The following is a 26,720-nucleotide window of genomic DNA, read 5'->3' as shown; positions in this document are numbered from 1 at the left end:
ATCCTAGCTATGCTGGCACCCCAAAATATCGTGTGTCAAATACACCTCATCCTATATATTATTATTAATAAAAAGGAAAAACCAAACAAAAAAGTTGGGGGGCCGAACCTAACCCAACAAAGTTAAGTAAAATTATAGGTATGGATACCAACCTATCTCTAGAGAAAACAACTCTAATAAAACTATGACATATAGATATAGACCATCATTGAGAATATACAATAGTTGCACAAAATATCCAAAAAACTTCTCTTTTACTCGTGAAGTTAAAAGTTGTTTTTTTCGAGCTTTTTGAGATGCAAAATCATTTATAATGACATCAACATCAATATTCTTCAACATTTCCTTCTCAATTGACAAAGTAGCCAAACCATTCAATCTATCTTGTGACATTGATGACCTCAAGTAGGTTTTAATCAACTTCAATTTTGAAAAACTTCTTTTTGCTGATGCTACAGTCACGGGCACCGTCAATAAAACTCTGTAAGCAATTGCTACATTTGGATAACAATCTGCAAGTTTGACAAATTTAAGAATATCCAAGGCTTTCATTGTTTCATTTGGCAAAGTGCATTGTAACACTTTTAATTCTGAAAAAAGATCGTGAACATCAACATCTGATAAATCGCCATGAGAAAAAGTTGAGTGAAATTTAACACAACATTCGTTCAACTCATTATCATCCAAAAACATTAACTTTTGTGAATCATACAAAAACCCAAAGACACTCTCAAATGTCTTCAATTCTTCAAATCTAGTTTTCAAAGAAGTAATTGCCATATCAACAACAACAAAAAAATAGTTAACTCTAAATGATTCTTCTGGTGACTGGTTTTCATGTTCCTCATTATTCTCTCCAAAATATTTTTTTTTAATCACACGACGTTTTGTTTGAAAGATGGGCTCAACATTCATTTCAAGAGCAACACTTTTTGCAAGATCAATACTTTCTGTAAAACCTTCCTTTCGATATTTTTCAAAATATGACAACATATTTTCCAATTGTTTTATGGTAGAGTCGATGCTCATGGACTTAGATTGCATCTTTTTGCTAACAGTATTAATAGCAAATAAAATATCATACCAAACAACCACACCGAGCAAAAATTCAAAATTTTCTAGTGCATTAATCAAACTCTCCGCCTCACTCTTTGTCTTTGCATCATTATCATAAGATTCATATAATTCTGACAAAGCCAATCTTATATGGGGACATTGAAATCTAATGGCTTTGACACTCTTAATTCGACTTTCCCAACGAGTATTAAACAAATATTTCAAAGTTAAATCAGGAACATTATCAAGCAAAATTTTCCATCTCTTTGTAGATCCCGAAAACACTGAATATAAAGCACTGAATAACTCCAAAGAAAGAAATAGTCTTAACACAAGAATGTGCCATATCACCAAGAGTAAGATTAAGACTATGACAAGCACATGGCATGTATAGTGCTCTAGGATTAATCTCAAGAAATCTCTTTTGAACACCTTGGTGCTTTCCTTTCATATTGGAACCATTATCATAACCTTGCCCCCTCACATCATCAACATTAAGATCAAGAGTCTTTAAAACATTTAGTAATTCATTAAAAAGTCCTAACCCGGATGTATCATCAACCTTTAAAAATCCTAAAAAGAACTCCTCAATCTTTGTTGTATTATTTGACATATTCACACAACGAATTATAAGAGTCATTTGTTCTTGATGACTCAAATCAGGGGTACAATCAAGAATGATCGAAAAGTATTTTGCCTCTTTAATGATGTTGATGATTGACCTTGTAACACTTTGTGACAAAAGCAAAATAAATTCATTTTGAATTTTATGTCCAAGATAATGTTTATAAATTTCACGATTCTCAGCACGTCTCACATGATCTTGCATTACCAAATCAAATTCCGCAATCATTTCAATTAATCCAAGAAAATTACCATTACTATCTTGACTTAATTTTTCTTTGGATCCTCAAAATGCAAGATCATTCTTAGCAAGACATTTCACAACTGAAACTATTCTACATAAAACTAGTCTCCAACGATCTCTCTCTTTCACAATTTCTTCTTGCAAGTGTTTATCAATTGTCTGATTTTTATCAAATCTCATTATCAATTCATTCCAAGTATTCATATTAGTCATATGTTCGACACCATTTTCATGTTGTTTGAGTCTTTGACTAATATGCTTCCAGTCATTTAAACCCTCAGTTGCAAGTAAACTCAAGTTACTAGAAGTATAAGATTTAAACAATTTACAACAAAAACAATATACTCTGTCAACATGTTTGCAATAAACTAGCCACTTTCGATCACTAATCTCACCATTACTTAATTTTCTTGAATAATTCGCATATGAGAAATGCCTAGAGTATTTGTCATTGGGAAAATTAAGATTCATTTCTCGAATAGGCCCCTTTTCAACTAGAATATCCCTTGAGGCGTTATCAAGATTCTCCCAATTTGTTGGATCATAAATATCAAAATGAGGAATTTCTTGTTCACAATCATCACCAAAATTTTCAATATTATATGCATTTGGCACATCATTAGGAACATTTGAATTAGGGTTAATAGTGTTTTTCACCCCTGTAATATAGGCCATTTCCGGTTTTCGCCCCTGTAAAAAATCCGGTTTGATTTATGCCCTTGTAAAAATTTTTTTTTCCGGAATACCACCCTCTGCCCTCCAACTCATCAAATCAGCCTATGTGGCGCTGACATGGAATTTTATTTTCTTTTTTGTTTTTTTTTCACTTGCCACGTGTATAATTCGTTTTTTTAAAAAAAAATGTGAAATTTAATTTCGTTTTTTTATTCGTTTTTTTTATTTTAATTTTAATTTTAAAAAACTAAAAACTATAAAAAGTAATATACAGATTTTTTTCCTGTTTAGACCCTTGCCATTCTAAATTCTCAGAAACCCTAAGAACTCTAACCCAAATCGTACAGAAATCGAAACCCAGAGAATCCACTGAAAACGATGAACAAAGTTACGAAGGAGAAAACGAAAAACCCAGGAAAGAAGAAGAAGACGGTTGCTGCGAAAGCAACGAAGGTGACGAACCAAGGAGAGAAGATGAATACGAAGCATGAGAAGAAGATGCATGTAACGGACGAAGGACAATCGGCGGTGAAGAACAACGGTGGAGCTCCGGTTACTGATGTAAGTTGTATACTTTTCGAAGTTGTTTAAATCCCTTTACTTTCTAGTGTTTTACTTTGAGTAGGAATCGTTTCTTCTTTTTCTATTGTCGTTGTGGTCCTGTAAACGAGGGAAAGGAGGAAAACGTTAAACAACATGTTACTTTTTAGGGTTTTTTATTCGTTTTGAACATGTTTGTTGTTGTTGTTTGTCTATTGTGCTGTGTGGGGTCTGTGTGGGGTCTTATAAGACACGTGTCTTACTGGTATTGGTCAATTTTTTTTGTGTACAGAGCAACAGTAAGTTCACCTGCATTTTTCACCATTGTGGAGAGTTTGTTAGGGAGGAAACCATATACTACAGAGGTGGGATTCAAACCATTGTGTCTGACTTAGTTCCAGATGCTTGGAAAGTAGGTGTAATTAGGAAACTTGTGTGTACCTGGGGTTATGAAGAACATGAGTTTAGGCTTTGGTGTAAAATGGATGAGGTATTGAATGAGTTTGTTCAAGTTGACCACGACCATATAGCAGATGAGATTGCCATACATGCTGTAGGTAGTGAAGTTGATGGACACATTTATGTAGAACATAATGTTAGTGATATGTTTGTCAAGACTGATCTACCTAGATTTCTGGATTTGAATGGATCTAGTGAGGAAGATGAAGACAATTTGTACATGTATTCAAGTGATGATGGTGGTGCCAAAGATGTGAAGTTTGATGACAGTGAGGATGAGAGGGCTACTGCACTTAATGATGGGTTTACATATGTTGAAGTGGATGCACCTGTGAATGGAACTAATAGAGTAGATGTTGATGGGAAGTCTGTGAAGATTAAGACTTGTGCTTCAAAATCACCATTGAAGAGTAACACTCTTAAGGGAAAGCTGAAAGTGAAAATGCCTACACTTAAAGGGAAAGGGAAGAAAGTTGATGATGAAGTAGAAGAGTATCATAGTGAGGAACTAGATAGCTCAGACCCTGATAACTCTGACCATGAGAGTGGGCCCAAATATGAAAAGTTTAGAAAGGAACAATTAAATGCACAATATGAGTTTAAGTTAGGTATGGAGTTTAATTCAATGAAAGAGTTCAAGGATGCAATAATTGAGTGGAATGTGCTGAAAGGGCATCAAATAAAGATGCCAAAAAATGAGCCAGGAAGGGTAAGGGTAGTTTGCAAGGAAGAATGTGGTTATTTGGTCTTTTGCTCTAAGGTGGGGTCCAGCCACACTTATCAGATAAAAACTTTACATAAAGACCACACTTGTGCAAGGAAACAAAAAAACAAATCTGCTTGTTCTAGGTGGGTGGCTGAGTTTGCTGTAGTTAAGAAGCTCCAAACAAATAAGAAGGTGACCATAGAGGACATCATGGATGACATGAGGAAAAATCATGCAGTGGAGATCACCAAAGGTAGGGCATGGAAAGCAAAACAGATAGCACAAAAAATTGTTGAGGGTAATGCTGATGGTCAGTACTCAATGATCTGGAGATATGCTGCTGAGCTTAAAAGAGTATGTTCTTCAAACAGTGTGAAAATCAATGTTGATAGGCCAGATCCAGGATTACAACCCAGGTTTGGCTCTTTTTACTTTTGTTTTGATGGCTGCAAAAAAGGGTTTACAAATGGATGTAGGCCATTTGTTGGGGTTGATGGTTGTCACCTAAAGACAAAGTATGGGGGTCAACTACTCATTGCTGTTGGCAGAGACCCAAATGACCAGTACTTCCCTCTTGCATTTGGTATTGTTGAAACTGAGTGCAGGGCAAGCTGGAAGTGGTTCATGGAGTTGTTGTTGGATGACATTGGGAAGGACAAGAGATATGTATTTATATCAGATCAACAGAAGGTAAGTGGTTCTCTGTCATTTCATGTATCTTTCATTTATGTGAAATTTCAATTTGTTTTATGTTAACATTATTTATGTTATATTTTTGCAGGGACTAATGAGTGTGTTTGAAGAGATGTTTGAGAGTGTTGAGCACAGGTTCTGCCTAAGACATTTGTATGCTAACTTCAAGAAGAAATTTGGTGGAGGTACTCTGATAAGGGACTTGATGATGGGAGCTGCTAAAGCTACATATTATCAAGGTTGGAAGGCAAAGATGGAAGAGATTAAGAAACTTGATGTAGGAGCATGGGAATGGTTGATGGGCCAACCAACTAAAAGCTGGTGTAAGCATGCCTTTAGCTATTACTCTAAATGTGATGTCCTTATGAATAACCTGTCTGAGTCATTTAATGCTACAATCTTAGTTTCTAGGGATAAACCTTTTCTGACTATGTGTGAGTGGATTAGGAATTACTTGATGAATAGGATGTGAACATGTAGAGTTAAGCTTGAGAGATGGCATCATAACATTATGCCCATGCCTAGGAAGAGATTAGATAAGGAAGTTTTTATGAGTGGGCATTGGACACCAATCTGGTCAATAGGTGATGAGTGGCAAGTAACCCATAGTTATAATGGCCAACAGTTCATTGTGAACACTGCTAAGAGGACATGTGCCTGTGGCTTTTGGGAGTTGGTTGGGATCCCATGTAGGCATGCAGTTGCAGCATTAGGATATAGGCAGCAAAACCCTGAACACTTTGTGGATCCATGTTACTCAAGAAGAGCATATGAACTGTGTTATGAAAATGCTATTAGTGCAATTAATGGCCAAGAGATGTGGCCTGAAGTTGAATCAGAGGAAATCCTGCCACCTAACTACAAAAGAGGTCCAGGAAGGCCTAAAAAGCTTAGGATTAGGGAATTTGATGAAAATGGAGGAAGGATGAGAAGGCCTGGAGTAACTTATAGATGTACCAAATGTGACAAAATAGGTCATAACAAAAGGAAATGCACAAGTGATGTCCAACACCCATAAGCTGCCAAGAGACAGGTAAATTTGTATTGAGTTTAACTTGTAATATGTGTTTCACTTTTTTATTTAATCTAACTCTTGGATTGAATAACACAGAGGAAACCTGCCAAGAATACTGGTGGTGCAACCACTAGTCATGATGAAGCTACAGGCAACACTGAGACTGAAGCTGCAGGCAACACTGAGACTGAAGCTGCAGGCAACAATTTGTTTGGTGATATACCAGATGAAATTTTTGCTTCTATGCCTGACATCCAATCTACTGATGTTGGCAATAACACTAAAAGTGAAGTTCCTGCTGTCAAACAAAGTGAAGTACCTGTTGTTAATGGACCAAAGATGATGAGTGGACCCAGAATGATGAATGGGCCAAGGATGATTAATGGACCCAGAATGAGGAATGGACCAAGGATGATGAATGTACCTAAGGTGCAGAAGAGAACCAGTAACATGTTAAGGAAGTTGAAGACAAAAGCAATTCAGGGACCAGGTGCTAGTGCTGATGAGCCATTTGTGTTGGATGAAGCTGAAGAAGGAGTGCTGACACAAGAGGATGGTCCAGTTACTTCCAAAGATGGAATTGTCCTGCCTTATGTCAGGAAGATGCCATGTCTTGTTTTACCTCAGGAAAAGGAGAATTGAATGGAATCTGTTGTTGTCTAATCTTTAAGCTACTGTTATCACTTTATTTTGGTTTATGCTGAAGCATGTTTATGCACTTAATGTGCAATATTTTGGTTTATGACTAAGACCAGTAACTGCACTTTATGTTATTATTATGCTGTAATGACTGTAATGACTTTAAGCACTTTTATGTGCTATATTTTGGGCTTCTGACTTTTAGAAGATTATGCACTTAATGTGCAATCTTTTGGTTTAGGACTAAGACAGGTTTAATCACTTTATGTTATTATTATGTTGTAATGACTTGAAGCACTTTATGTGCATGATTATGTAATGTAACTTATCCTCATTATTATGTGTTATCTATTATCACTTCAATTATGTGCTATGTAATATGTAACTAAATCAAACTTTCATTAAACTGAAATCAAATTTCTACAATTCATGGAACAATACAACAACTAGATTGTGATACACTTGAACATCTTATGATGTTTCACATAAACTTCAATACAACAACAAAAAAAACCCATGACAGCACAAGTGCAAACAGTAGGATAGAATTTTTCTTTCTTTCATTCTGCAACTTCTGCTTAGTTTTTAGATGCTTGCCAGAGACACTTTCACGCAAATAATCCTTGCCCAATTCTTTTCCAAATTCAATTCCAATTTCCTTCCCAATCTCTTTGCCAAATTGCTTTAAGTAATCGGATATCAATAAACAATTTTCACACCCAACTACAGCCTTCTTTGAGGACACATCATTATTTGAGGCCACATTTTGAAAGGTACTGGAACCAATGTTGCTAAAACCACCATCACCTTCACTGTTCTTTGCAGCAATTTTTTTAAGCATTGCTCTAACTCTAGGCGTTTCAAGCTCATCATCCCATATGAACAAATTACAATGGTAATCGTTCTACACAAAAAAAAAATCAAATTTTTACATTACAATATATTTTTGACCAAATACATACAAATCAGATTTCAAATCACTTACCTCCCAAAAGTTTCGACATCTCCAAAATTTCCTCTTTGGATTTTCATCTGTATTTGATACCCACAATTTCATCATCTGATTACAACCACACTTTGGTAAATTTCCTCCAATTGGATACCCAACAGCTGAAGCTTTGCTACCCCCCATTTCAGGAACCCTAATAATATGAAAAGGATGAGGAATATGAAATACCCACTTCAATCTTAAGTACAGTACGCATAAGAGGAAGAAAATGGTGAAATTGAATGAGTGGCGAAAGAGGGTGAAAATGGTGAAGAGCAAGATCGATGGAGAAGAAGAGGATGAAAGAGAAAGTGGAGTGGGATGATTTTGTATATTACTTTTTATAGTTTTTAGTTTTTTAAAATTAAAATTAAAAATGAGTTTTTAAAATTAAAATAAAAAAACGAATAAAAAAACGAAATTAAATTTCACATTTTTTTTTAAAAAAAAAACGAATTATACACGTGGCAAGTGAAAAAAAAAACAAAAAAAGAAAATAAAATTCCATGTCAGCGCCACATAGGCTGATTTGATGAGTTGGAGGGCAGAGGGTGGTATTCCGGAAAAATTTTTTTTTACAAGGGCATAAATCAAACCGGATTTTTTACAGGGGCGAAAACCGGAAATGGCCTATATTACAGGGGTGAAAAACACTATTAACCCTTTGAATTATCATTAATTTCCTCATTTTCATTTTCATGATCCAAATTTTCATTGTTGTTGTTTTCCAAATTTGGCACATCATTAGGAATATTTTCTTGGGTATCTACCTTTTTGAAAACAAATTTATCAAGAGCTCATTGTTGTGATTTTATTAGCTCTTCATTTCGTTTTCTTTTTTTCGCTTTTCACTACCAGATAAATGTTTTTTAGGCAACATCTTAAAATCAATCAAATACTCAATAGAAACCAATACAAACAGACAAACAAAAAAGAAAAACCGTAGTAGTAGTAAGTAAAGTAGAGAACAATAGCACCTTAAAAGTAGACCGAACTTTTAGCACCTGAAAATAAAAGTGCAACAAAAAATAGAAATATATCAACACTTAATTAAGCAAAAATCAAGAATTGAATTAAAAAAAAAATACAAAAATCGAAACAAAAATCACGTGTACTGTACTACTGTAGTCTATGGGTACAAATAATTAATTAAAAAAACATAAACCTAAAGGTTAAAACAATTCACCTGGAGAGAATGACTGATTTTGGAACCTTTTGGTTTTTCTTTTTAGATTTCTTTTTTCATCTGTCTTTCTAGTTTCTAATTGCTCAAAAGAAGTTTTTTTCTGTGTTAGTTGGGCCCTTTCCATTATTTTCCGATTTTTGCTCTTCACCCAGCACATTTTGCTCGCGCCCTGCAATGCTTCCAAAAATACCCTTGTGTTAGTTAAGTCATGTAGCGTGACTTAACTAACGCACGTTGTAAGCAATGCGTGACTTAAATCACGCACCACTGGCCTATGCGCGAGTTAACTCACGCACGTTGGCCGGTGGTCTGTCCACAAGAACAGACGTTTTTTGGACGGTGGTCAGGTTTTCAACTTTCAATCCACACGTTTTTAACAAACTTTACACGTTTTTTTTACCACATTTGTGGTAGTTACAACCTAGGCTCCCATTTCTACCTGATGAGTCATAAATTAGTCTATTTTAATGCATTATTTAGTTTAGTTATATTAAAGATTTGATTTTATTTTATTGCAAATTTATTTCCTTTTTGAATCTTTTACTTTAAATTGCTTTTATTTTATTTTAGGAACGAATATATGGTGGAAGGTGTCTTGGAGCAAAAGAAAGATGACTAGAGCAAATACAGTGCGAAAATACGAAGATACGGAGACAAAATTATATCTCCCCAAGTCAGAAGCTTGGCACGGCCCATGCCAACATGTGGCACGGCCGTGCCACCCTCCAGGATGCTCTTTTGCTGCTTTTCTTCAAGCCCAAGTTACCATGTTGCAGCTTTACTGATTTGCCCTTATAGTTGCTTAGATTTTAAGTCAATTGTAAAGCTATAAATAGAGTTTCATTCCATCATAAACATTAACCTCTTTTTAGAATATTTCAGTACAATTATTTTAATAAAGATTCTTTTCTTCTTTTTACTTTCTCGCAATTTAATTTATTGCTTTCTCTCTTCTTCCCCCATGTCTACGATGAACATGAGTGAGTAGACTTCTTCTTGTCTTGGGATTGTTGGGAAAGTCTAATGACATAATCCTAACGAACCAAGCTTTAACCCTAATTTCATGTAACCGTAATTTCTAATTTAGATTCACCGTTTTAACATGAATTAACCATTATCAAACTGTAGAAGCAAAAGTGGAGGGTTTGATAACTGTTAATCCATCATCCCAAACATTAATTCATAAAGCGAAAACGGAGCTTTGATGTTGGAACAAGTGAATCTAGACAATAATTGCAAAGGCAGCGAAATAGTCTTTGCAATTATAGAGACACAAGTAGTTTCAATCCTTATAAGCATCTTCTAGTAATCAAGTCAGCGAAATAGGCTTGGTTGCTAGGGGAAAACTCTCACCAGACTTTCATCGGAAAGGTGAGGGGCTAAAGGGAAATCGGTCTTTAGAAATTAAGGTGTAAACCATGAAATTAGAAGTTAAAGTCTTGTCTAGTGAAGGGTTTGTTATTATGACGAACCAATAATCCCAAGGCTATCTTTATTATTGTTATTTACCTTCAGCAATTAAACCTCCTTTTTATAAACTTTCTTCTCCTGTAATCATTCTTTTAAAGTTAGTTAAATTGAACAACTCCCTAGCGGAACGATACTCTTTTACTACTATTACTTCGATAGACCGTGCATTTGCCGTTTGGTTCTATCACTACCTATAAATACCCCTCCATACTTCCCTAATTCCTCACACCATATTACATTCTCCCCCTCCTCACTCTCTCCCTCTATTTCTCTTCTTTCTTTTTTTCTTTTCAATATTCTCTTTGGGGTAAAAAGTGATCAATTTTCGTCGGGGTAAAATAGTGAGTAGCCGACTTGGGGAAGTGATCGACCCGTGGGATAATTTTAAACCTGCTTTTTTAACCGCAGAAACTTTTTACCGTGGGTAAAAAGAACTTCTTATGGTAAAAAAAAACCAGATTTAAATTTAGCCCAAGGGTTGATGATGTATTTTCCCCAAGAAGGCTGCTCACTATTTTACCCCACGAAGATTGATTACTTTTTACCCCAAGGAGAAAATAAGTAGATATAGTGAATAAGTTCAAGCTTATTGTATGAATTATTGTAATGTATGAATTATTAATAAAATGAGATATTATTTATGCCTCAATTTTGTTCCTTTATTTTATATTTGCTTTTAGTTTCTAATGTTGTATTTACCTTTATTTATATTTGTATTTATTTAAAGAATAATATCGAATCAATAATTTAGAATAAAGTTAAGAAAATAATTTAGATTAATGTAAACAATATAATTTCAAAATAAAGTTAATAAAATAATTTAGAATAAAGTTAATAAAGTTAAGAAAATAACATAATTTGAATAAAGTTAATATAAACAAAATAATTTTGAATAAAGTTAATAACATAATTTGAAAATAGTAAGTAAATAAATTTAAAAAAAAGTAGCTTTGCGCCACTTAACTTGCGCCACATGACTTAACATGCGCATTAAATTACACTTGCGCAAGTTAACTACCGCATGGGTATTTTGGGCATGGTTGTAGGGTGCGAGCAAAATGTGCTGGGTGGAGAGCAAAATTCTTATTTTCCTCTTTATTGGGCCTTTCCACGTTTTTTTTTTCTGTTTTTATTCCTGATGGGCCGAGAAAATGATTCAGATTTAGGCCTGCTGGTACGAATTACTATACGCACCCTACTTTTTCCTAAGTTTTGCTATATACATCCCCTATAAAATTTTTTTTAGGGCCCCCTACGGGCATGGGCCCTAGGCCGTCGCACTCGCGGCCTATGCCTAGGGCCGTCCCTGCCATCTTCTCCTTAGTTTTCATTCATTCTATTAGATTGCTTGTAATACAAGTTATGCATGTTGCGCTAACACTTGTACACTAGCCACCTTCATTCGCCTTAAAAAGAAGCTTGTTGCTAACGAAAATACCTTCCACGAAATTCATTCAACGTCATCACCTAAAGATTTCAGGTCTGACAAAATCAGTATATGAAAGTGGTCCAACAGTAAACCACTTATTTGATAATACGCGCTAAATAGCACCTAATAAACTACCTAAAAACTATTACAAAGTCACGCTCACTTAACTCCCACTGAGTTAGGACATAGGAGCATTATTAATAGCAGTTTCCGTATATGCTTGGATTTCCAAATTCAGAGATGACCAACCTTTTTAATGTGTGGTAGGGTTAGTTAGGCGAGGTTGAAGAAATGAAAGAATTAAGGAGAAAAATTAAAAGATGAAAATCATTATCTCTGCTTTTTTCCTACACCAACGTTCTATGAAAACAATGTTTATTTTTTTTTTCCGGGTAAACAAACGAGTGTTAACCTATTTCTTTTTATAAAAAAATAAAAAAGGGTTATTTCCTTTAAAAAAATGAGCGTTATTAGTCATTCTATAGGAATAAAAATTGTGAAAAAAATGGACGTTATTAGTCTTTCTATAGGAATAAAAATGGTCAAAATATTATATGGATCAAGCTTAAAAGAACCATAGTTTATAGAGTTTAAAAAGCTATTTATCATTTGTGACAAAACAACCTATTTATCATGTTAAAAAATAAATAAAAAATATAGCATGGCAACAGTGCAACAAAACTCGTACCCGTGGTTATTTGTCTGAACCTGCTTCAACTGAGAAAACCCTAATTCACTGAGTTCAAGTTTGAGTTTTCCTTTGATTTCAAAAGACGAGGTTGGACGGGTAATGAGAACATTGATACCCACCCCGAACACATCTCCAAACCCATCGTTTATATCAAAATTACATTTTTACCTCCATTTAATTTAGAAGTCCTTGATTAAACTTATAACTTACATTTGTAATTTCAAATATATATTTTAATTTTAAAGGTGACCCTACGGGGATTGGGGACGAGTACAAAAATACATGAACTCCGTCGGATTTGAGGATAGAGAAGGAAAAAATCGTCCTTGCCTCTGCCCCGTAGCCATGCCTAATAAAACCAATGACATTTTTATCAATGGCTAAAACATGGACAAGATTTCGCCGCATGGTATTTGAAGAAAAAAATGCAAGACTACTTGTAAAGGAATCAACTACCGTTCTTTGAGGACTTGGAACTAATTACATGTCACTCTCACCACACGCATCAGGTAGTTAGGAACATCAATGTCTATTATATATATATTGGAGTTTCCGTAGAGAGTTGGTTTATGTTAGGGTTTTCGAGTTGAGATGGCCAACCTTTTTAAAGTGAAAGAAGATAATGTGAAAGAAGAACAAGAAGATGAAGAAAGTTTCTTATATGCTATACAGCTTTGCAACTCTATGGTGCTACCAATGGTACTCCATTCTGCAACTGAGCTTGGTGTATTTGATGTATTGCAAAAAGCTGGTAAAGGTGCTCAACTCTCTGCCGATGAGATTGCGTCTCGTCTTTCATGCAACAATCCTGATGCTCCCAAAATGTTGGATCGCATTCTTGCTGTTCTTGCATCCCATGATGTGTTAAAGTGTATGGTCATTCAAGATGAACAAAAGCTTGGATCCTTTCACAGACTTTATAGTATGACTCCTGTTGCTAGGTTTTTTGCTTCTAATTCTGATGGTGTTTCATTAGGACCCTTGTTGGCTTTGGGTCAAGATAAGGTTATCTTAGCTAGCTGGTAAGTTCATCTCCTTCTCCACACTTGCATCCTCTCTTTTTATTTTATTTTTGAACAAAAATTATGGTATGAGAGGAGAATGTCCCAGCTGGACTAGGATCCAGCAGCTTTGAATCTAAATTATATAATTTTATCACTAGACAATATCCTTAGAATTTACTTCTTTCAAAAATAAAAAAAACCCCTTAGAATTTACTTGCATCTTCTTTTTGGTACTTGTGATCAGCAATAAACAGGGACACATGGTAGTAACATTATGTTTCAGTCACATAAAATTGGACTTAGATCATATGAATACAAATATTTCAGATTTGTTCAGATGAATAAAAAAATTATGATTAGAATGTGAGATCTCTTTAAAAGCGGCCAACAAGAACCTTAATAGATTTATTCACGGGTTCAGGTGGTCAACTAAGAACCTTGATAATCCATCCGTTTCAAAATATAAGCAAAAATGACTTTTTAAGTTCTTTCATTTAATGATGTATGTGGTCCATATTATGAACCACATACATTATTAAATGAAGGGTTAAATATGTTTTTGGTCCCTATAAAATGGCGACCTTCTAAGTTTAGTCCTTACTTAATTTTAATAGCTTTTTTAATCCCTACAAAAAAAAATTTACTTATAATTTTAGTCCCTGCTAAAATAAATTTTGTTTAATTATCCTTAAACTCTTAAATTTTTTAACGATTCTTTTTATACAAGTTTAGAACACTATGAAAGGTTCATTTACTAAAATCTATAATTTTTTAACATGAAATAAATTAAATACGAATTTTTTAAAACGACAAAAGTTTAAGATATAAGTAACAAAAATATGGACGTAGAAATCAAATTTTTGCGATATTTTTTTCGGAGGACCTTTTAATAATGTTCTTAACACGCCTGTAAAAAATTGTTGAAAAACATAAGAGTTTAAGCATAAATTAAACAAATTTGGATTGAGTAAGGACTAATATTGAGTGCAGAAATTTTTTGTAGGGATTAAAAATGCTATTAAAATTAAGTAAGGACTAAACTTATAAGGTCGCCATTTTGTAGGGACCAAAAACATAATTAACCCTTAAATGAATGAAACTAAAAAGTCAATTTTACTTATATTTAAAAACGGAGGGAGTATTAGGTTCAACTCTTGCCAGTGCCATTTTCGTTTATTTATTTATTTATTTTATTTTAAAAAAAGCATTCTTCATCAATGTCCCTGCACGTTGGAAATTGGAAAGTCTAAACGTTAAAATTCATAATTGTTAAAATAATCCTTTTTTTTTTTGCTTTCGCACCGGTTTCCGACCTACCAATGGTGGGCGACTAATCCGGTTCGAGGCATGCGCACTGGCCAAGCGTTGTTCCCCCTGAAATTCGTTAGTTAATAAAACATATCTCTGTTATTCAATTTAAAATGATCTTTCCTTCTTTACTCTTATTTTTTAGTACAATTGTCTCTTTACTCTTTTATTTTTAGGGTTAAATAATTAAATGGTCCTCAACATTTGATTTTAGTCTCCATAAAATATTTCTTAGGTTTTTGGTCCTTCTAAATTTTTTCATATATGAAATATAGTCGATGCTCTATGTAATACTCAATGAAGAGCAGGGACTAATTTCATAAATGAAATTTTTTAGAGGGACCAAAAGCCTAAACAATATTTTAGGGGACTATTTACTTATTTAACCCCTATTTTTATACAAAGGGGACTTCAACTCTCTTTTTTTTGTAAAAAAAAAATCTCTTTTAAAACTCATAACATATATTTTATAAAAAAGAGGACATCAACTATCTTTTAAAACACACATAACATATAACGTAAACGTTAAAATATCCTAAACAAAACATGATATCATAAAATATGCTTATACTGTTATACATCTATTAATAGAAGTCAAGTCATTCAATTCAGTCGTGAGGTTCAATCGATGACCTAGTTGCTCGATCAATTATCTTGTACTTTGCTTGAGTTGATAATCGATTCAGATTTTAAAATACTGGTTTGAACTATATTCAACAAATAACAAGTCTATAGTCATTGGTTAGTTCGAATAACAAGTTTAACCAATGATAAAATGTACTTATAAGAAAATTAAGATCCATCACTATTTATGGCCCACCCAATATTTTTTTCCTAACTCCGCCACTGGTAGTATTCGATCTAGATTTTTTTTACAAATTATAAAAAATTATCAAATTTTATTTTACGTCTCCATAAAAAATGTGTCATGTTTTTGTCTCTACAACATTTTCCTACACACAGTTTTAGTCCGTCATGCATTTTAAAATTATTTATTATCCATACAATTTTAAATTTTTGAACAAATGTTTTCATGCATACTTATAACATTATAAAATGTTTCTTTACAAATATATTGAATTTTTTAACGTTAGATGAATTAAATGATAAAAGTTAGTGTTTAGCCATAGATCATTAGATACAAGTTACAACATATTATCAATAATAAAGAAAGAAGAAGAATTGTGTACCTTTGAATTAGGTTGATAAAGGATAATTGCTAGAAGGATGAGAGGGATGACTACCCTCATTCCGTTTAGCACCAGAATGTTCAGAGTGATTAACCGTCTGATGAGATGACGTTTAAATAGCTAAACGGCTGAGGGCAGGGACCTCTCATTGGACTTAGCTAAATGGTCCAACCCATCACGGTCCATTTAGAAAGAATAGCCCAATCACACATATTCATCAATTAATTAGTGTTTAACACAATAGACCATAATTTATAATATAATATTAACTTATAATAATTGATTATTGTCAATCCATAATTGATTAATTAAATAATTAATCCAACAATCTCCCACTTGGATGACAATACTCAATTACTAAAAGAATATAAAACTTCATTTGTTATACAAGAATTTAAATTTTAAAATTATATGTATGGTCAAAACACTAATCATTCAAAAGAGAAGTAAGCTTTAATGCTGCAGAAATTGAATCCGATAGGAAAAACAAATCATACAGATCAAAGACTCACTTTTCTAACAAATGATGGATTTATAGTGACACATTTGAATTAAAAGGGTGTGTCATTAAAGAATGGCCCAAGCATTAAAATGCTATAACAAACTCCCATTAACCCAAAATATCATAGACTTAATCAAATCATTATGAGTTACAATACTCATTTATATAAGTCTGTGGTTAGTGGTTCTGCCAATGAGTTTTCAATTCCATAAAAGTCATATATCCACATAGGTATAAGAATAGTAATTACTTATAGGGATAGCCTATAAAGAGAGTGTAATTACATTTAATCAAAATCGATAAATGTTCAGCGACATTCAATTAATTCAAGTTTTAGCAAAAAAATGTGACTATGAAAATCCATAAGAAAATATGAAATTCAAGAATCTCCAAATTGGATCAACATAGACACTTAGTTTAAAGAAAATAAAATGTGGATTAATGTGGCCACTAGAATGTCAATAATGAATGAACATTTATGATTATCTCAGTTTATAAGTACTTCAAGAACATAATATCATACTCGATAGGAGTATTGATATTATACATTGTACTTATTATTTATGACCTTATAAAATGTGGAGTGTTGGCAAAAGAGAAGCACAATATATATTTGCATGCTAAGAAGTTATTGTGCATATTCCAACAAAATTGACTTAATTGCATCCAATTATGATGCTTATTGAGATTAAAAGAATTTTAATATATATCTCAATATAATAGAATGAGACTAAAGTTTAAAGTCTCTTAAGCTATGCCATATTGTATAGTGTGCACAAGAGTATATGGCAATGACGAGAAATTTTAAATTGTATTTATATAATATTGTGTACACATTTCTCTGATCTCACACACACACACACACATGAGATTTCTCATTTGAGCTCATAGTATATAGTGTTGTGTACACACTCCCACTAATCCCACATATATATAAACAAGAGTAAGTGGGATTCTCAATAGTGATCACTGATATATAGAAATATTTTTAATAATATAATATTCAACAGTGGGATACTTAATTACTAGTGCAAGATTATCAACATAAGTGGTTATATAATTTTAACCAATATTCATAAACTCAACCACATATTTTGCACATTAGTATAGCAGAATTATTAACACAAGTGGTAACTCAAGGATAGTAGGAAACCCCTATAAATACATATTTTATCAATGGCAGATATTATCAAGAATTGGGTTTCGTAGTTAACCACATATTCTGCATTTAGAATTAACGAGAATGTAAATTTTCATTTAAGAATTTTATAACTCAAAATCTCCTTTTCACAATTAAAATTCAAGGAATTTTTATAAATATCGTAACCTTTATATGACAGAGTATGATGATTATATAAAAGGTTTATCATCATATAAGTGAGATAAGTCTCTAGTTTTATAAAATAGGATATGAAACTCTATTCACAATTTTAGTAGCTCACTTAAAACTCAAATGCTACAATTATAATTACACACATTTGAGAAAAGATTAGGTTACACGCAGCGGAAATACACGAGACTTATACTTTATTATTATTGAGGATATAAGAGAAAATAGTTATAAACTTCCATAAGTATTAAAGAATATCAATAATATAAGATATGTCTAAATATACCATTTATAATTATTTAGAATAGTGGTATAAATAAATTTTTCTTAACAAAGTTGGTAAGAATTTTAGGATTTTGACATATTGCTTTTTACTAAATAAGATTACAATAATATAATAGGATATGGAAGTGAGTAGTAATTTATGAGAAAAGAATATAATTAATATCCTCAATATAAGTCTCTACAATAATTTTATATAGAGTTATTAAACAAATAAATATATTTGTTTATGAGATATAGTTAATTGACATGTAGAATTTTCCTTGCTTGTTGAAGAATGATAGTTAAACTAATAAGGTATTTTTCTTACCCACAAAAGGATGATTATGTTAAGTAATGTCATACCGATAGGGTATGTCCATCACGTTACATAATACATATCAAGGATTCTCCCACTTGATAGAGAATAGATAATGGCCTGCTCAAAAAAAAGAGAATAGATAATGGTAGTTGAATTAAAAGGTTTGAAAGATATTTTAAATAAAATATTCAACTATTTCTCCATCACAGAATGATATGTTAAGTAACGTCACACCGATAGGGTATGTCCGTCACTCACATAACAAAGAGATGATAGCAATCCAAAATATTTATATATATATAAAAAAAACATTTATTAAGTAGAATTTTAATTCAAAATTAGAATAATATTGGATTGCAAAATTTATATAGTTTGCTACATGTCTTTTAATAGAGTAACTTACTTATTGTAATCTCATTATTCGAGATCTTAAGGATAATAAGTAAGAACTATATCATCACAATGTAAAATTCTTATGTCTCAAAAATTCAAATATTGATATGGTACTCTAATTATATTTGACATAAGTATAAAAATTAAGGTACATTGAATAATAACAATTATATTAATAACAACACACCGATAGGGTATGATTGTCACCAATATAATGCTAATCTATTTAGAAAACTTTGCATAATTGTATCCACGATAAGTGAGATTACAATTATACAAATCAATAATGTTTATGCTTAGGAGAATATGATAAAATAATATCATGCATAAACAGTTGTACTTAATTTACTCAACTTCGGTCATATTCAAATTCAAATAATAGAAAGACATGCTTAACAATATTTTAAATTAGCACGTCATAAATATGACTTTAGAATTTATTTATATGAAATAGTATAATAACAAGAGTTATTATTTAGAATACAAGTGTGTCAATTAGCTTTCTATTTTATCCAGAGTAGAACTCTTAGAATAAATATATAAGAATTATAGAGCTCTATTTAGAATATTCTGGAAAATGATTTCACTTCTACATAGGATATCATAATTGCACAACAAAAGAGAAGAATGGATAAATGTTTTCATATATGCAATAATATACGATAAGTCACAAGAGGATAAAAATAATTAAATCATAGACTTACCTCGCAGTGTGTGACATTCATCCTTATGCTTATAGCCAATGACTTTTGATGACTTAACGAGAATATCTTATAATATAGTCATCTCAAAATATTCATGAATACAGAATAAGCAATTATAAATACACGTATGTCAGACTCTAATTATAAATCAATATGATTTATATAAGAATTCAGATTAAGGATGATAAATATTTTAAAATTGCCTCAATTCTTTAAATGTTGTTTTGATAATATTTAACGGATAAACAACAAAGATGCGTGCAAATATAATTCATAGTTAGAATTTTAGCATAAAAATGCAACTATGCATCATTCAATATATATAAAATATTTAGTATAATATTATTGTGATCCAAGTACTTAATTGCTACAAGACATGTTAATAGTATTTGTCACAAAATTTAGAGTAGTAAATTACGAGTCTAGATTAGAGAGTATAGTGGAAAGTATAATGTATATTAAAGAGAAATATGCCAATTTTAGATTCAATTAATATAAATGGCATATATAATGTACAACTCACTATACTCATTTTGAAAACAGAATATTATTAGGACCCTTTAAATCAATTTGTGACAAGAATCAGGGACAAGTGTCTAAGTTTATATATGTCGCAAAAAGAATGATCAATTAGAAAAAATTTGGATCTTTATGCTAAGACAATTTGAATTAAAGAATATATTATATTAGAATATTTATAATGCCAAGAATATTTAAAATCGTAAAATTTAAATTAATTATATTTGGCATTAAAATAAATAAAATTGAGCCTTCTATAAATTCACAATAGTAACATTGATGGTTAGTGTTACTAATATAAAAGAGGATTTTTCAAAACAGTTTAGGCTCAAATATTGAGAATATATGATTTAAAATAAATTATTCTCAGTTTATTTGATATATGATTTAAAATAGCAACTGAAAAAAAATCCGGTTCTTCTTCACCCGGAAAGCAAAGAAACGGGGCGTTTTTGACCCGTCTTTAACCCGCGTCGCGACTCGATTTGATATGGTGATTTGCGTGGTTAAACACGACAATTTTGGTACGATTTTGATCAAAATTGAGAGAAGAAGGGAAATCGCATATCAATTTAGTGGATTATCGATCTAATCAGAGGTTGAAAAAATTGGAGTTTTTTTTTTTGGCAATTCCGAACAGAAAAAGTTTTCAATGAGATAACAGCGCAAATTGTTTCAAACAAGAACAGAGAAGAATTGGAACACGAAAATACAGTTGCTTACAACAACATAACATGTTATGCATAAAACCCAAAAACAATTCTGGCAATTCGGATTGCGAATTAAAACCATATATTAGGGTTTAAAAAAAAAATACACAACAACTTACAAAATCAACGGTACACGTGAAGATAGAATCATATAAGGGTATGTTGATTCATTCATTAGTATTAATCATCAAGTGATAATAAAATCAACATTCTATAATTTAAGATCGATAAACAATTAGGATGAATCACATGAATACAAGAATGATACACGGATTCAATAATATATGATTCACGGATAAACAAATAGCCATAACATGTATCTATTTGGCTCTGATACCAATTGATAAAAGTTAGTGTTTAGCCATAGATCATTAGATACAAGTTACAACATATTATCAATAATAAAGAAAGAAGAAGAATTGTGTACCTTTGAATTAGGTTGATAAAGGATAATTGCCAGAAGGATGATTAACCTCATTCCGTTTAGCACCAGAATGTTCAGAGTGATTAACCGTCTGATGGGATGACGTTTAAATAGCTAAACGGCTGAGGGCATGGACCTCTCATTGGGCTTAGCTAAATGGTCCAACCCATCACGGCCCATTTAGAAAGAATCGTCCAATCACACATATTCATCAATTAATTAGTGCTTAACACAATAGACCATAATTTATAATATAATATTAACTTATAATAATTGATTATTGTCAATCCATAATTGATTAATTAAATAATTAATCCAACATTAAATAGTAATTCTTTAAATCTCAAGAGCTCCCTTCGTTTTATGGGGACAAAAAACAAAACTTGATTAAAAAACTTCAAAGTTTTCCGACCATTTCAATTTTCTCGTTTCAAAAGCAAAAATGAGTCAACAAAAGTTGATGTACTTGGTATAAATTCTGAATTAAATACATTAACTTTTATTGACTAATTTTTGCTTACATTTTAGGACAGAGGGTTACTATACAAATATTAATTTTTTGGTACTTGAAAATTTCAAAATTTTATCTCTACAAAATTTTGAGAGAAATTCTTGTGTAGGAACGAACCTAACATATCATTCTTACAAACAACAAATTAAAACATGACACGTCATTTTTTTTCTTAACCAGTGTTTTCTCCCTCTCTTCATACCACCACTAGTTCGTGATCTTCCATCACCACCACCACCATTCATGGTGGAACTTTCTTTGTTTACTCTTGCTAAAGTATATCTTCCACCACCATTCATGGTTGAAGAAAACAACAATGGCCACTTTCAAGATGATGTTATCTTTTTTTAAAAAAAAGGAAGATTATGTTATCTAAGTAAAACACGGTGATTACTTTGTCTGTTTCCTTATATCCATTTCTTCCCATTTCATGTTTTCTTCGCAAAATTTAAGGAAAATATGAATTATTTAAACTCTTCATTGAACATATGAATTATTCAACATATGAATTTCAAAAGGAAAATCGTTTATACACGAGCAAGCCAAGGAAAGATTCACCATGATTGGTGGTGGTGAATACGAACTGAATAATGGTTGAGAGAGAGAGAAGACCGGAGCAGTTGTTTTCCATTTCTTAAATTATTTCCAAATTATTTTAAAATAAAAAAATGATGTGTCATGATTTAATTTGTTGTTTGTAAGAATGATATGTTAGGTTCGTTCCTACACAAGAATTTGTCAAATTTTAAAATTGTGTACATGAAACTTTTGTAAGGATAAAAACATGTATTTTGTTTTATCGGAACAAAAAAACAAAACTTGATTAAAAAACTTTCAAGTCTTCAGACCATCTCAATTTTCTCGTTTCTATTTTTTCATTCTTAGGTCCCAGCTCAATAATGCAATTCGAGAAGGGGGTATTCCATTCAACATGGTTCATGGCACACATGCCTTTGATTATCCAAGTTTGGACTCAAGGTTCAACCAAGTTTTCAATACAGCGATGATCAACCATACCAAGATAGTTATGAACAAGGTTCTTGAGAGTTACAAGGGTTTCAAGGACATAAGAAGGCTTGTTGATGTTGGAGGTGGTCTTGGGGTCAACATTAACTTGGTCACTTCTAAACACCCACATATCCAGGGTATCAATTTTGATTTACCTCATGTCATTCAACATGCCCCTGCTTATCCTGGTATGACCTATTACGCGACAATTATATTCCTTAGAAAAGATTTTATTTGTATTTTTCTTTAATGAGAATTCTATTCTTAAAAAGAAAAGTCTTTCTCACGTGACTCAAAAGTCACGAGTTTCAAGTTCTAAAAACAACCTCTTGTGTAAAAAATAGGGTAAGACTGCGTACATTACACCAAAATGGTGGGACATATTCTCGAGTCCTGCTTACGTGGAAACTTTAGTGCACCGAACTGTCCATATCTATGAAAAAAGTGGATATTATACCCATGAAATAAACTCAACTCAAAATTTAAATAATATTAAAAGGGATTTGCTAGAACACACCCACTAGTTTTTATGTGGGAGTGTTTTAGCAAGCTACACCTTAAGGTGTATTTAACTACTTTTTAGTTATAACTTGCTAAAACACACCTTCTAAAAAATAAGTGGGTGTATCCTAGCAAATGCCTATAGGAGTTGCTAACATACACCCACTTATTTTTTAGAAGGTGTGTTTTAGCAACATTCACCTTAAGGTGTATTTAACAACTTTTTAGTTATATCTTTGCTAAAACACACCTTAATAAAAACTAGTGGGTGTATCCTAGCAAACCCTATATTAAAAAATAATATGAAAAAAGTAACATGTAGTCAAATGATTGAATGTTGGGAATATATAACTAATAAACTACTTGTGTAGGAGTCGAACACATCGGAGGAGATATGTTTAAAAGTGTGCCAAAAGCAGATGCCATCTTTATGAAGGTGAGTGAATATGAATTATTGTTCTTGGTATGGGTGCATATAGCTAGGGCAACAAATAAGCTCTTTCCTTTTCTTATGAAATTTCTTATGAAAATAAAAATGTTATTAATTATTTTAAAATTGATGAGAGTGGGTCAACCATCGTAGTCCTCAATCCACTTCTGGTTAAGCTTATCAACATGTTTGGATAATATATATATGTGAATTGCAGTCCTCAACCCCTTACTTTGGTTAAACTTATAAACAGTGGCCCATGAGTATTGGTTAAGTAAGTAAAAAAAAAGTTTTTATTAAAAAGTTGTGTATTTATTTTTAATAAAAAATAATAACTTATATTTTCAAGATTCATTTTTTTTTTTTTTAACTTTTGAATTCCTTAAGCAATGCCTTTGGGGTACCAATTAGCAAGACCCTATTTTTAATATTATGTAAAATATACCAAGATGACATTTCATCCTTCGTTCATAAATACATGTCACATTCTTACAATGTGCACTATTAACATAATTTACCTTGGCCATATTTGTAACTAATATATAAATACAAATGGTAGCATGTAAGATGTTGTTCGATTTGTCTCAATGAGTATTTTCAAAATATCAAATTTTTATAACTTTTTAGTATATATGATTAAAAGTATAAATGGTGAAAGTTATGTACTAACATGTGTAAGTGGTTGACTACTATATATATTTAGAAACGGAAGGAATGTATATCATACAAAATTTATATCCAACATTAAGTTTTATTAAATATGTATCCAATAAAAAGTTATTAATTGGTGTAATAAGGATACAATTTGACTTTTAATTTTTTTTCTCTCCGTTCTTTGATCATCAATTATTGTAATGCATTTTTATACGATGCGTAAAATACAACGTTAACTTTTTTTATGATCAAATAACATTAGTTTATATATATTGATTAAAATTTATAGTGGATACTACATGATTGGAGCGACGATAATTGCTTAAAGCTTTTGAAGAATTGTTATGATGCTATTCCTGATGATGGAAAGGTGATTGTTTTGGAGGCATTTCTTCCTATTATACCTGATAATGGTTATGCTTCAAGGTCTACATCCCAATTAGATGTTTTGATGATGACTATAAACCCAGGAGGAAAAGAGCGAAATAAGCAAGAATACATGGATTTGGCAACTAAAGTTGGATTTAGTGACGTCAGATATGAATGTCGTGTCTGTAATTTTTGGGTTATGGAGTTCTTTAAGTAAAGAGCATGTCCTTTGGTGTCTTTGAGTGGATTTATTACTCTCTCCTATGGCTTGAGTTTAATACTACTTCTACTCATTTATATTTTTAATACATACATACATATACATATACATATATATACACAGTTTAAAAAAAAAAACCTAGTGTTGCTATATGGGATCGAAGTTCTTTCGAATAGGGTTACTTGTTTGCTTACTACAATAATATTCCATGTGCATTTATACGCTGAAAAAATAAAAATAAAATATTTAAATTACATATGGATCGAAGATCTCTCTCCTTACAAGTTATTAAGATTCATGACTAGAGATATTGCTTGCAAGTTTTTTCATATTTTCATTATGATACTTGATCATGATTTAAAAGAGAGAATTTGCATTACATAGAAGAACTCGTATAAGATGAATCATGTAACTAACTTCCACATCAGCAGAGTTAGTTAAATATTCTCTAACTAAACTAAACAACCGATGCTATGATAGCTACTATCTAGTGTCATGACAACTGGACTATAGTGTACTCAATTACCCCCTTCCCCCCAAGGCACAAACTTAAGGTGGAACTTTACAAGAGTACACCATCATTGTATTGTAGTATAATTGGCTGGTGAGAGAGGTTTGGTTAAGGGTCGGTCAACCCGTTGCTTAGTTCTAGGAACATGAAGAACTTGTAGTTGCTTGGAGATGACCTTTTCGCGAACAAAGTGTATGTCAAGTTCAATGTTTTTTTTCTGGCTTAATTAATGATTTGGTCCCTTAAGTTATTTGTTGGTCCTTTATGTTAGGATGAATGTATTAGCGTTAAGGGACCAAAACGAAACCAAAAAATAAGTTAAGGGACCAAAACGAAACCAAAAAATAAGTTAAGGGACCAAAACGAAACAAAAAAATAAGTTAAGGGACCAAAACGAAACTTTTAATAGTTAAGGGACCAAAATAACTTAAGGGACCAAAAGAGTAATTAAGCCTTTTTTTCTTCTTGGAATGAAGGATAAGACCGTTTGTGTAAGAGCTACAACATTGAGATTATCACATAGAACGTTCTTTGAAAAGAGATCGTATCCAAAGCTATTACCTACTGATTTTTAGAATTGTAGGAAATGAGATTTGTCCCAAGGTAGATACAAGATCCTAAGACAGATTCTTTGTCATCCTGGTCAGTTGCCCAGTCAGAGTCACTATAGGCTCTCAGAGGGAAAGAATGGCCATTTTGAAAAGGATGCACTAAGAGTCCGTGACCAAGTTAGGGGTGGACAAACGGTCGGTTTCGGTCGGCGACGGGCCGAAACCACCAATCTGTTTGAACCCACGGTTGCACAAACTACACCCATTCCCGTCCGTTTTTGCATTCGGTTTCGTCGGTTTGCGGTTTTGTCGGGTGACGGTTTTCTCAGATGGTTTGTTTCGGTTATAGGTTTGAAAACAAAAATTTCTTTCTAGTTCAGAATGATAAAGACAGGGATAGAGAGAGCAAGACTAAAAAGAAAAATGCTACTTTTTCCAATACAAGGAACCATTTTTTTGCTTAAATGTGTTGGTGATTTAGTAAAGGTTCAACTCTTCAGAGGTGAAGCAAATCTCATGAACAAATCAATAAAGCTCTAGATTTAGAAAGAAAAAAAAATACAAATCAAAGAAGATCAGCCATATTGCATAATCTCTTTTTAAATCCGTCAAAGAAAAAACATATTCGCCAAAGAAACAACAAATCTGCCATGGATGATGACACATGCAAGTTGTATAAAGGAAGGGATAAAATAATATTTTCTTTGATATCTTACTGTGTGACAGATACATGTATATATACATAGGAACGTGTGATTGCATCATTGATGCAATATCAACACAATAATGAGGGAATAATTACATAATGGTAATAAAGCTATGACTATGACTAAGAGCTATAATTAAATTAAGGGATACTAATTATTGTACATTTCAAATTCAA

The 26,720-nt window shown here is 32.1% G+C and overlaps 2 protein-coding genes and 2 pseudogenes across 2 annotated transcripts; 2 read left to right on the top strand and 2 right to left on the bottom strand.

The window, feature by feature from the left end:
- Positions 1–132: 132 nt before the first annotated feature.
- LOC146900222 (uncharacterized) lies at positions 133–2,599 on the bottom strand (annotated as a pseudogene).
- Positions 2,600–2,977: 378 nt separating this feature from the next.
- LOC146900221 (uncharacterized) lies at positions 2,978–6,654 on the top strand (annotated as a pseudogene).
- A 478-nt stretch (positions 6,655–7,132) lies between these two features.
- On the bottom strand, positions 7,133–7,901 carry LOC146900220 (uncharacterized). The gene is made up of 2 exons (XM_085735741.1): positions 7,637–7,901; positions 7,133–7,555 (listed from the first exon to the last, which is right to left on the bottom strand). The coding sequence occupies exons 1-2, from the start codon at positions 7,781–7,783 to the stop codon at positions 7,133–7,135; spliced, it is 570 nt and encodes a 189-aa protein (XP_085591867.1). The 5' UTR covers positions 7,784–7,901.
- Positions 7,902–12,909: 5,008 nt separating this feature from the next.
- On the top strand, positions 12,910–25,035 carry LOC146900219 (cathecol O-methyltransferase 1-like). Its single transcript, XM_085735740.1, has 4 exons — positions 12,910–13,437; positions 22,479–22,789; positions 23,474–23,538; positions 24,476–25,035. Exons 1-4 carry the CDS (start codon positions 13,007–13,009, stop codon positions 24,770–24,772), a joined length of 1,104 nt encoding a protein of 367 aa, XP_085591866.1. The 5' UTR covers positions 12,910–13,006; the 3' UTR covers positions 24,773–25,035.
- Positions 25,036–26,720: the final 1,685 nt, after the last annotated feature.

This window comes from Medicago sativa, chromosome 8 (genome assembly GCF_051527215.1).
Source record: "Medicago sativa cultivar Bolivia chromosome 8, Bolivia_mono, whole genome shotgun sequence".
NCBI lineage: Eukaryota > Viridiplantae > Streptophyta > Magnoliopsida > Fabales > Fabaceae > Medicago > Medicago sativa.
This window is presented reverse-complemented; position numbering and strand designations above follow the sequence as displayed.

Bases quoted from the DNA above. Each gene is read 5' to 3' on its own strand.
- LOC146900220 (XM_085735741.1), bottom strand. From the start codon at position 7,783: ATGGGGGGTAGCAAAGCTTCAGCTGTTGGGTATCCAATTGGAGGAAAT. The intron at 7,556-7,636 runs GTAAGTGATTTG...TTTTTTGTGTAG, and splicing joins GATGTCGAAACTTTTGGGAG to AACGATTACCATTGTAATTT.
- LOC146900219 (XM_085735740.1), top strand. From the start codon at position 13,007: ATGGCCAACCTTTTTAAAGTGAAAGAAGATAATGTGAAAGAAGAACAA. The intron at 13,438-22,478 runs GTAAGTTCATCT...TTTCATTCTTAG, and splicing joins AAGGTTATCTTAGCTAGCTG to GTCCCAGCTCAATAATGCAA. The intron at 23,539-24,475 runs GTGAGTGAATAT...TAAAATTTATAG, and splicing joins CAGATGCCATCTTTATGAAG to TGGATACTACATGATTGGAG.